The sequence below is a fragment of the Sinocyclocheilus grahami genome, unplaced genomic scaffold (genome assembly GCF_001515645.1).
Source record: "Sinocyclocheilus grahami isolate Dianchi unplaced genomic scaffold, SAMN03320097.WGS_v1.1 scaffold947.1, whole genome shotgun sequence".
NCBI lineage: Eukaryota > Metazoa > Chordata > Actinopteri > Cypriniformes > Cyprinidae > Sinocyclocheilus > Sinocyclocheilus grahami.
In genome coordinates this window covers 395,514-407,593 of record NW_015506126.1, presented here as the reverse complement: position 1 = coordinate 407,593, position 12,080 = coordinate 395,514, and the positions used below count along the sequence as shown (strand labels likewise).

General features: G+C 36.0%; 2 protein-coding genes across 2 annotated transcripts in view; one reads left to right on the top strand and one right to left on the bottom strand.

The window, feature by feature from the left end:
• The window catches only part of LOC107564579 (ATP-dependent 6-phosphofructokinase, liver type-like), a 21,959-nt gene extending 17,496 nt beyond the window's left edge, over positions 1-4,463 (bottom strand). The window contains exons 1-3 of the mRNA XM_016249688.1: positions 4,251-4,463; positions 2,318-2,391; positions 2,151-2,246 (exon numbers count right to left, since the gene is read on the bottom strand). Coding sequence (XP_016105174.1) covers positions 2,151-2,246; positions 2,318-2,391; positions 4,251-4,332 — 252 coding nt within the window. The 5' untranslated portion in view covers positions 4,333-4,463. The remainder of the gene's footprint in view (positions 1-2,150; positions 2,247-2,317; positions 2,392-4,250) is intronic.
• A 7,126-nt stretch (positions 4,464-11,589) lies between these two features.
• Positions 11,590-12,080, top strand: part of cfap410 (cilia and flagella associated protein 410) — a 5,344-nt gene continuing 4,853 nt past the window's right edge. Inside the window, exons 1-2 of the mRNA XM_016249687.1 lie at positions 11,590-11,802; positions 11,964-11,982. Coding sequence (XP_016105173.1) covers positions 11,726-11,802; positions 11,964-11,982 — 96 coding nt within the window. The 5' untranslated portion in view covers positions 11,590-11,725. The remainder of the gene's footprint in view (positions 11,803-11,963; positions 11,983-12,080) is intronic.

Genomic DNA, 12,080 nt, shown 5'->3' with positions numbered 1-12,080 from the left:
AATGCGATTCGTGCGACAAACGTCTTCCCAAATTCGTAATGAGAATCATTTATAAATCTGCTGTTGTCAACAAAAAGAAGCTCCGAGATCTTCCTGCGGGATATTATTATTATCATCATTATTCTTGTCTTTATTTAAATTTCAAAATAAAAGCTCCATCAACATTCATAAATGTTATTATTGTAATTTTACTGTTGTTCTGTCAAATTAAATAAAGACCAGAATAATCATAATAATAATTACAACAGCTCTATTAATACATTATAACATTTACACAGTGTTCAAATTGGGATCTATAATATTTTCTAAGGTTTAAAAGAATTCTTTTCTGATCAGCAAGCCTGCATTTATTTGTACAGTAAAAAATAAAAAAGCATGCCTGATTCAAGAAGGGGGTCTCAAAAATGGCCAAAAAATATTATTTTACTAACTTTGAAGAAATGTGAAGTTAAATTGTGTTTTGTAGGTATAATGTCTGCTAGAATGTTAAAAAATGTTCAGTGTTAATATTTTAACATTTTTGTCAATGGTTGACGAGAAGTGCATTTATTCAGTAGCAGAACGACTGAGAACGGGAGACAGACGTTTCAGACACGCGCTCCACTTCACTTCAGCGCCAGGCGCGAGTCAAACGAGCGCGGAAACGGTACTGTGCTCGCAGCGCGTGCTCTTCAAATGCACTGTAGCCTGTGTCCTTTCATATCAAAGCACGAAATAAACTACGTGCATGCAATGTCGTGGTCAGTTAAGTCATGAAGTTACCAAAAATGCGATTAAAGCTGCCTTAAAACTGTGCATGCATGTAATATATTATATATGAGTCACATTTAAGAACATGTCTCTGAAATGGTTTTCAAAACTGTCCTGGAGCCCAGCACTGTCTCCCTCATCTAACACACCCGATTCAACTCGTCAGCTCATTATAGAGACTTTAAGACCTGAAGTGGGTCAGAAAAGGTAAAGAGAGTTGAGAGAAATATGATGCGTGTCAGATCAGCGTCACGTTCAGCAGCGGCAGCTCTTAAAGTAACAGCAGCCAAAACAACCTAATAACCAGCTGCTGTGATGTCTGTTCATCAACCAACAAAGAGAGAGAGAGAGAAAAGAAAAAAAAGAGGACAAAATCACTTTTATAGCTTTAATGATTCATCTATATTTAATTTAGAATTTAGTGTTTGATAACTTCAATTTCTGTATATTTCTGCTGAAGGGCACGGGTAAATATGACACTTATTATAATGGGTTTATGTGAAGATGGTTTTAAGTTCACTTAAATTAGATGTTATTTTTTAAAGTCTAATAAATGTTAAAATTGATAGCTCTCAATTATACTGTAATGTTCAATGGCTAGTCAATGGTTAAATATTAGGGGGGGGCAACTTTATAGAGAAATCAGTATTGGTATCATTGATACTGGCCTTCAGTCATAAAAAAAGATGCCGTTAAAAATGTACTGTCTTTATGTTGTTTGTACATTAATTTGAAGATTGAATGTGAAATCATTGCAATATGAAAGTATATTAAAAAAAAACTTTAATGTTAGGTGGGATTAATCGCGATTAATTTCAGAAAAACGTGCGATTAATTAGTTAATTTTTTTAAATCGATTGACAGCACTACTATTTAATTTATGCAATGGTGAAAAAACTGGCAAAATACTTGGGGAAAAATTTTGAAAAAACCGTGTTCTCTATTGGTACAGTGTTTGATTTTGTTCAGCTTTGGCCAAGAATTTTAATTTCGGTGCATCCCTAATGACAAGCATGCTTCTGTTTGAAAGGCATTCTGCACAAATACTCCAGGACTATATACTGTGTCACGAGTCTGTCTGTGATGTAAACGCTGCTGAGGGACGCAGCTGTAATCTCAGATTTAATCTGCTGCTTTAATCTAAATCCTGTTTCTGCTGCTGTCAGTCAAAACGTGCAGGAAGACACAGAAGAGGAGGATGCTATCTCAGAGTTTCATGTATAAATACTCACAACTCCCTGACATTATAAGATTATTAAAGGCTGTGAAAAATCAATATGAAATCACATTTGAACCAGTTTGCCTATTCAATACATCTGCTTCTGTTCCATTAGATTTACATCTAGAAGCACGTATGGCAGCATAACACATGCATGTGACAAACAAACAAGCGTGCATTAAAACGGATGAAGCCTCACCAGCTGAATGATGTTGGTGACGCTCTGCCAGTTGGCGAGTTTGATGTTATCTCCTCCATCCACCAGGCCTTGATAACCCTGGAGAAACACATGCATCAGTACGAGCGCAGCGCTCCGTGACTCAGTGCATGCGGAGCAACATCTCTCACCTCATAAATCAGGTAGACTTTAGCGCCTACGTAAATGCCCATGCGTGTTACAGCGCGAACGGCCGCGTTCATACCTGCAGAAAAAACACATGTTATTATGCATCTCACGCCGCTCTAGTCTACACGACCCTGAAAAGAGCACCTAAAATGCATGTTTATTGCAGCAACTAAAGAGACATGCATTGACAAACTGTTTGTAATGCAATATGGTGACACAACATGCAATGCAAATTTAACCTGGAAACAAATAACAGAACTACTGAAGCATGAGACGTGCATGCACACTAGATAGGGGTCATGAGAGGTTGCATAACAGTCAGTTCATGCATTACTTATGCACCAGATACGCACTCTCTGACACAACAGAAAAAACTACGAAAATCAAGAAATGACATCAAATCATTCCATAATTTGGGGTCATTCCACGTCAACTCAACCAGAGTTGTTGTTTTGTGATTTTGTTAATATTTTTTTCTCGTCAATGCATAAATGAAAGATTTAGCAACTTTCCAGACCCTTTTAGTGGCTTTTTCCAGAGAATATTCATACTGACAACCGCAGCCGACTCCTCAATAAATGAGTACACAACAGCATTTCCTAGCACCTGTTGCTTACTGATTGTTAGGAATTATAAATATGAGTAGTTCGTCTGTTAATATCACATGCACTTTTTTGTTTGTTGTTGTTTTTAGGTTGTTACTCAGACGCAGGCAGTGCGCTGCACGAGACAAAACCGTAATATAGCCAAAACAACCACATAGCCGCTCTTTAGTGTAGATGCATGCTGATTTTATCAGACGATGCCGTGATTATAAATGAGAGACTCCTGGTTAACATGTATTAAAAGGGGTCGTGTTTAGTCACTATTTAGTGTGGTATTGTTTGGTAATATTCACTCATCATGACAGTAAAATAGAGCATTCTAAGTCAATATACTGCAGTATTTCCTCTCAATCAGTAGAAGATATGGTTAACACCCGCTCATGCATGAAAAAAAAAATACCGTCTTGTACCGTGAAACCGGTATCATTTTGGAAAATACCGTGATATAATTTTTGGTCATACCGTCCAGCGCTAGCACATAATGCAACAGAGATTGCTAAAGTCAACAGATTTTACTAACCGGCCAACCAATCACAATTAAATAACGATGCTGCCATCTTTCTACAGTCACTTTATCCTCCTTCAATTTGGCTCCACTCTTCAAAATAGTGCATTACTCAGTAAACATTCATCCACGACATTTAATATTTCGGCTTTCATCACTATACACTTCTATCTTTCTTCAGAAAAAAATTTAAATAAAAAATTTGAGCCGGGAAAGTTTCCGAAATGTGTCCGCTTTGACATTTTGAACGTTTAAAAGCATTCAGAAATAACATTTTCATCACGGTTTCACAGTGATGAACCGGAATGCTGCTCAAACACTCGCATAACCAAGAAAAAAAACCCCCCTTCAAAGAGAACATTCAAATGTAACACCCTCAGAACAGTTTCTGATAGAATGGTATGTTCATCTAACGTTACAAAACGTTCTTTAAACATAAAAAGGGTGATTGAAACATTGAGAGCACATTCAAATGTTACATCCTCAGAACATTTTCAAACTGATAGAATGGAGCGTTCGCATGACCAAGAAAAAAACATCTTTATACATTAAAAAACGGGATGTTTTAAACATTTAAAGCAGCAACGTTTTAGAAACATGTTTGCAAATCGTTCTTAGACTCCTCTACAACACGCTGCGTGTCGATATCAAGCACGATCCCTATTTATGCAGCATTTTGTGCGTCACATGTTCGAAAATCAAAGCATTTGTGCATCAGAGAGCAAGTGTTGGCTAAATCGTGTGGGTTGAGCACCAGTCGCAGTCAGCTCGTGCTGTCAGAGTCTCGCTTTATGCGCTTTATTCGCTCTTTCTAGTCATTTGTACCCTGTGCATCGCCGCCGCTCGTCAGAACCGCGATGGCTTTCCCCGCGCCGCTCATCCGCAGCTTCTCGAAGTCCACATGCATGATGGAAGATCGCAGATTTGAGCTCGTAACGCCGGAAAATACGGTGCTTTTCTGTGCACTGACTCCCGTGAAAGCTTCTTATTGCATTCGCACCACGTAGCGCACGAGCTGTGCGTCGCTCCGCCTCCTGTTTGTTCTTCTGGGCGTTCCCGCGAGTGTTGCCAAGTCCGCGGTTTTCCCGCGAAATTAGGCTACTTTAATGCTGCGTTCAAGTCCTGGCGGGACATTCGTACTTTTTTTTTTTATTGCTTCAAACAAATTAACAAAAGATTTTAACATATAGATACAACACAACCTATTCACATTATTACAATCATACAACTTACAAGAACAACAAAAAAATTAATTTAAATTATTTTTAAAAAGACATTTAGTATACAAATGAGTTGAAAAGCATAGCGGGAACATTATTTTTCAATTCAAAGAATTTCTCCATAAAATTTAACAAAATGTAATTCTTTTTGTTATTAATTAACACTAAAGACTTTTTTAACAACTCCATTTCTTTTAAGAATACTTCACATTTAGGCATACAATCCGCACATTTTTGTTTATGAATGTAATATTTACCATGCAAAACGTAAAAGTCTACAACATATTTAAACGTTTTGCTTTTGTGTGTGTAAGAACATATAACATCTTTTAAAGATCATTTATAATTAACATTTCTTGGGGCAAATAGAAAAAAGCTAACATCAGACCAAAATTTCAAAGATAAATCGCAGCTGTAATGGGACGTTCGTACTTACCAGTTTACAAGTCGTAGTTACGACGTCAGGTGCGTTCGAGTCTGTTTAGTCGGCACAAGAATTTTTATAAATTACAAGAAAATACAACAGGGTCTGCATTTTTTTACTTGGATTTCATTAACTAGCTGCGTAACAAGAACATGACCAATTTAAGTTTATAGGACAACTAAACTATCAATTTAAACAAAAATGTACCGATACATTGCATCCATCGATTCCGCCATGTTTCTCATTGACACGCCCCCAACTCGGAAACTCAGGGCTTAAAGAAAATTTAGAGTTTCCCACTCGTAATAACGACTTTGTGGTGGCGTTCATGCGCGTTGAACTCATAAATACGATCTATCCGACATGACTTGAACGCACCATAACACTCAACTATGTTGACATGGACATCAATATTCAGATTTTAACACGATTAAGACAATACTCTGATTAAGAATCTACCATGTAAACAGAGATTTTTGATTACCTTAATCCGGCTAAAGCCATACTCGAAGTAAACACAAATCGAATTAAGACATTCCTATTTTAGTCGCATTCTCAAAAGTGCAGTATAGACATGTACACACCTTAATACCGTCGTGTAGGACTTTTCGCTGCCTTTTGCGATAGGATATACACACACAGGCAGTGGTCAACCGTTTGACGGCAAACAAAAAAGCATGGCTGCGTCCGAAATGGCATACTTCCCTACTATATAGTAGGCAAAAAGCAGTAGGCGAGCAAATAAGCATGCTTGAATCCTCAGCATTCATAAAAGAGTAGGCGAGAATTACCTGGCTGGTGCACTAATTCTCACGATGTATACTTATGGTGCGTTCACATCAAGTTGAACGCACATGAACGCCACCACAAAGTCGTTATTACGAGTGGGAAACTCAAAATTTTCTTTAAGCCCTGAGTTTCCGAGTTGGGGGCGTGTCAATGAGAAACATGGCGGAATCGATGGATGCAATGTATCGGTACATTTTTGTTTAAATTGATAGTTTAGTTGTCCTATAAACTTAAATTGGTCATGTTCTTGATACGCAGCTAGTTAATGAAATCCAAGTAAAGAAATGCAGACCCTGTTGTATTTTACTTGTAATTTATTAAAAGAAGGTACACCGCCATCTTGTGCCGACTAAACTGACTTTAACGCACCTGACGTCGTAACTACGACCTGTCAACTCGTAAGTACGAACGTCCCAGGAGGACTTGAACGCAGCATTAATTTGCGTTCTAATATGCCTACTTACCTACTAGCCTACATAGTAGGAAAAAAGAGTCAGTGAAGAAAGAAGTACGTTCGAAAACTCAGTATTCATAAAAGAGAACGCGAGAAATCCCCGGATGTCCTACTGCTTCAGCTCATGGATCTTTTTCACGTTTCCGTGTTTCTCAGCAGCGGAAGTCGTCAAAGTTGGGTTAACATCGAGAGAGGTGAATGGGAGCACCACAAATATATATTTTTTGTATTCCCATTTGCTCAAATAGCGAACGAAAAACTCCACGATAGTGTTTTCATGACTTTCAAAAAAAGGAAAAAAATGGACATAACGGCAGTCAGAAGAGAGAACGGATTTACGATGCTGATGACCGTTAAACGCGTGGGTCCGAGGGATCGCGCTCTGGGGGATAAAATACAGGTTTTTGGTGGGGTTCCCCTGGTTAAATTCACATTCCAGAGGCTAAATATCACGTTATTGGGGTCGCTTCAACCTGCGGACATGATAAACAACCCGCAGCAACAGTGTTGAAATATCCCAATTCTGCTGGAAAACCGCAGACCTGGCAACACTGAGACTGATCCTCCGAGAACAGAAGAGCTTGAAAAGCTCTATAATTAACTTAAAAAGTTAATGGGTTGTAGAAAAACAGCTGAGCTTTTCTGTCAACCATAAAATAAAAGGCTGTGACGACGAAGCTCTTATCTACAAGCACAGCGTCCAGACACTGAGATAAAGCCTCAGAGAGATCAGTTATAGCAAACTAAAACTAAAACCACAAAAAATGTCACTTGAAAAAAAATAAAGCCTACATTTATTATATTTCAGCTAGTTACAAAGGCAATATTTCTCATTTTCATTTAGTTTAATTTGATGTACTAAAATAATAATAATAATAAATAAACATTTTTAAAAACAAAAACTAATAAAAAACGACAACAAAAACAACTAAATTATAAAAACTAAAACTGGAAAAGTGCACTGAAACTGAAATAAAAGCTAATAAAAAATGAATTGACAAAAAAAAAAAAAAAGACAACTAAATTATTAACAATAAAGCTGGAAATGTCTGAATTGAAACTGAAATAAAATTAAAAGTAATAAAACATTTATACATTTATATATATATATATGTATATTAATAAAAACACCAAAAAACACAACAAAATTACTAAAATTGTAAATAAAATTACAATGAACACAGAAAATATCAAACTATTACTAAAAATATTAATACATATAGTCAGTATCTCATTAATACACATTATATGTATCTCAGTGAAAAATTACAAGTAATAAAAATTAATACAAATAATAAAATATACATACAAAACTAATAAAAACAACGAAAACAGACAAAACTCTAAACTAAAATTGTAAATAAAATTACAATAAACACAGAAAATATTGAAATATTACTCAAATATCAAACTATTACTAAAAATATTAATACATATAGTCAGTATCTCATTAATACACATTATATGTATCTCAGTGAAAAATTACAAGTAATAAAAATTAATACAAATAATAAAATATACATACAAAACTAATAAAAACAATGAAAACAGACAAAACTCTAAACTAAAATTGTAAATAAAATTACAATAAACACAGAAAATATCGAAATATAGCTCATATAGTCAGTATAAAATGTATCTCAGTGATACTAATTATCAAATTATCACTTCAGAAATGTTATATACAGAAATGTACTGTGTTCACAATAGCTACAGCAAAACTATGATCAAATATGACGATTTGAAGAACAGAATTTGCACTTTTTTAATATAAGAATTTTGAAGCAGCAACTTACAAAAACATTGAGAGAGAAAACAATACTTAGTGTAAATGCAATTTGCACTCAAAACATTAAAGTTACAGTGATACATTGAGACAAATGTCCTGACATTGACATCAAAAAAGTCAATTAAATATTATTTTAAAATAATTTAAATAGCATTTATGCTGGTAAGGGTACGGTTATGGGCCTGTCCCTCGCTATGATTTTTCAGCAGGACTTTTAATTTGCAAAATGAAGGCAAAATGATATAAAAATCTAATTTGCATATTGTTCTAAATACAGTCTCATAGTCAAGCAATGTTTTTGGCATAAGTAGGCTATACGTTTTCTCTATAAAGTATAAATCTTTTTATTGGTGTCCCCTGATTTCATGTCAGCCCTGTTACCCTCTGTTAAACTTCTAGGAGGTCACATCATCTCCAAACCAGGATTTCTACACTTTAAACACAAGCGTGTTTCTCTCTCACTTCTATAATGTTCTATTTTTGATGATTTATGAGGCTTGACTGATTGACATCGTGCAGCGTCAATCCTGTTACCATTTTTAAAATGTAAATTTAAACATTATTTCTTACATTTAATATAATCAATACCTACAAGTAAAATCCTTTCAAATATGTGCTTTTGTGAACTTGACTATTAGATAGAAATTAGCAGATTAGTTTGAAATCGTCAACCCTGTTACTGTCAGCCCTGTTACTTTTCAGAGGTGACATAGATTAGGTGTCGCCCTGTTTTTAAAGATTGTCTGTGTAAAATACAAACATTTTTAAAGGTTAACCTGGGTATATTATTGACCTAATGCCTATATCATTCAGTGGCATATGAGCATCAGTTAGTATCATTGGTATTGTTACTATTACTGTTGCAGAATAGGATGATCAGTCTCAATAAAACTCTTTTTTTTTCATTACTCATTGTCAATAATGCATCCATGTCAATTCAATTACAAACAAGAGCAGCAAGGTGACTGCAGACCTTCACTCCAGTCTTGCAATGTTCAAGAGAGTCAAGATCTGATCATCTTCCTTGCTTAATAACTGAACCAGATTTGAAGATCTGTGAGCGGACACAGACAAACAGATGAATGCATTAGCTAATTACAATTCCACTTAAAGGAACACGCCACTATTTTTGAAAATAGGCTCATTTTCCGACTCCCCTAGAGTTAAACAGTTTTCGAATCCGTTCAGCCGATCTCCGGGTCTGGCGGTAGCACTTTTAGCTTAGCTTAGCATAGATCATTGAATCTGATTAGACCGTTAGCATCTCGCTCAAAAATGACCAAAGAGTTTCGATATTTTTCCTATTTAAAACTGGACTCTTCTGTACTTACATTGTGTACTAAGACCGACGGAAAATGAAAAGTTGTGATTTTCCACGCCGATACGGCTAGGAACTATATTCTCATTCCAGCGTAATAATCAAAAATAAGCAAAGTTCCTTGATTATGACGCCAGAATGAGAGTATAGTTCCTAGCCGTATCGGTATCGGTATCGTATTCTGTAACTACAGAAGAGTCCAGTTTTAAACAGGAAAAATATCGAAACTCTTTGGTCATATTTGAGCGAGATGCTAATGGTCTAATCAGATTCAATGATCTATGCTAAGCTACAGCTAAAAGTGCTACCGTCAGACCCGGAGACGCTTAGCTTAGCATAGATCATTGAATCTGATTAGACCGTTAGCATCTCGCTCAAAAATGACCAAAGAGTTTCGATATTTTTCCTATTTAAAACTGGACTCTTCTGTACTTACATTGTGTACTAAGACCGACGGAAAATGAAAAGTTGTGATTTTCCACGCCGATACGGCTAGGAACTATATTCTCATTCCAGCGTAATAATCAAAAATAAGCAAAGTTCCTTGATTATGACGCCAGAATGAGAGTATAGTTCCTAGCCGTATCGGTATCGGTATCGTATTCTGTAACTACAGAAGAGTCCAGTTTTAAACAGGAAAAATATCGAAACTCTTTGGTCATATTTGAGCGAGATGCTAATGGTCTAATCAGATTCAATGATCTATGCTAAGCTACAGCTAAAAGTGCTACCGTCAGACCCGGAGACCGGCTGAACGGATTCGAACACGGTAAAACTCAACTGTTTAACTCTAGCGGAGTCGGAAAATGAGCCTGTTTTCAAAAATAGTGGCGTGTTCCTTTAAGACACGAGATCTCTTAGAAAGGTAATGTGCTAAATCAACAGTGAACTGACTTAAACCGAAAGATTTACGGTTTACTAGTCATGCAAGCAAGTGCAAAACAATATAATGCAATTATGTGCAGTGTGCTGAAGAATGTGTCATCCCTGTTACTCTGCCAATCCTGCTTCCACCATCTATTTCAGAAAAATTAAAAAAAAATTATATTTGATACAGCCTTCCAGGTTTTTCCATTGTAACATTTAAGCAGCACTATGTAACTTTTTCTGTGTTCAAAATTTGCAAAATGTGTATAATGAGCGAGTACATCATGAATTTAATGCACTTAATACACTTATAATAAGTGCTTATATTCGGACGATTGTAGCCTGGTCACCGCTGCGGAGTAACACATAGACACACACTTAGAGAAGTAGATCCGGTTAGAATGTTCTTCCGCGGGATGCGTGCAGTTACACAGTGCTGCTTTAACTACATTTTATTTTGAACAAAGCCATGTCTTTTGTAAAATATATATATATATATTTTTCTTAATAGGCATGTAGTCACCCTCCAAAATGAGGATGTTCTCGGGTCATCTGAATAATAAACGTAAAACTATTTTTAAAAAATCCCAAATTAGAAACAATTCCAGTGAAAAGAGGGACTATAATGCTGCTCATATATGTGAAAAACTATCACATAGTTCTAATTAAACAATAGTATCCAGCAACGCTTGTGTCGGTAACGGGGTTGACGAAAATGCCAAAACATGAGGTAGAAAAATAGTCATAAAATAATAAATGTAATAATAAATTACACAGCCTGAGATGGCACAATACATTCTTCATTTCATGGACGTGTTCAATACTTATTTGCATATTATTTATGCAATACTGGTAAAAAATGTGTAGCACTGTAAGTCGCTTTGGATAAAAGCGTGTGCTAAATGCATACATTTGTATTATTATTAAATATTATTTGACCTGCTGTATGTCTACGATGTTTGGAACATTAACACAAATAGAACTGTGTGATGTCATAATTGTTTTTGTACAATTCCAGCTAAAGCTGAACAGTTTATAAAAGAAATGAAACAATGTGGTACTACTTTTGCACAATATTACAAACAGAAAAGAGTTATGAAGCACTATGTCACTTTAATTTGGTTAATTCAATGTTTAATTTTATTGTTTAGTTATTTATTTTACACATGCACATGCACTTGTTTTTTTTTTGTCGTATACCCTTTTTAAAATTGTGCTATTACTGTTGTGAGAGGTATGTGTTTGTATTAATATGTATGTACGTTATTGCATAACAAAAAAAGTTTGTCGCTTTGTCGCCCTCTGCTGCTGACGCTGTGAACTGACTGCGCTGTTGTCATGGAGACGCAGTGAGGCGCATGCGCAGTGCGTGGTGATCGCTGAACGCGTCTGAGCTCGACATCGACGCAGTTCCACTCGACATCTGAACGTTTATCAGCATGAAACTAACGCGTAAACTCGTCCTAGCGCGGGCTAAAGCATCGGACCTGGACAGCGTGAAGAAGCTGAACTGCTGGTGTGTTTTCTGCTGTTGGTTAGCTGTTAGCTTCATGCAAACGAGACGGCATTAATTATGATTATTCATTTATTCAGCGTTTTTGGGTTCGTGTCTAGTTTGATATCTGGATGATATCTGCTGAATAACTATTTTCTAAATCTTTTATTCGTGTGTTTCAGGGGCTGCAATCTGACAGATGTGAGTTTTCAATCTTTTTCTTTAGTTTAATGTTTAAAATGCATAATACTCTGTGTGTGTGTGTGTGTGTGTGAGTGTGTGAGTGTGTGAGTGTGAGT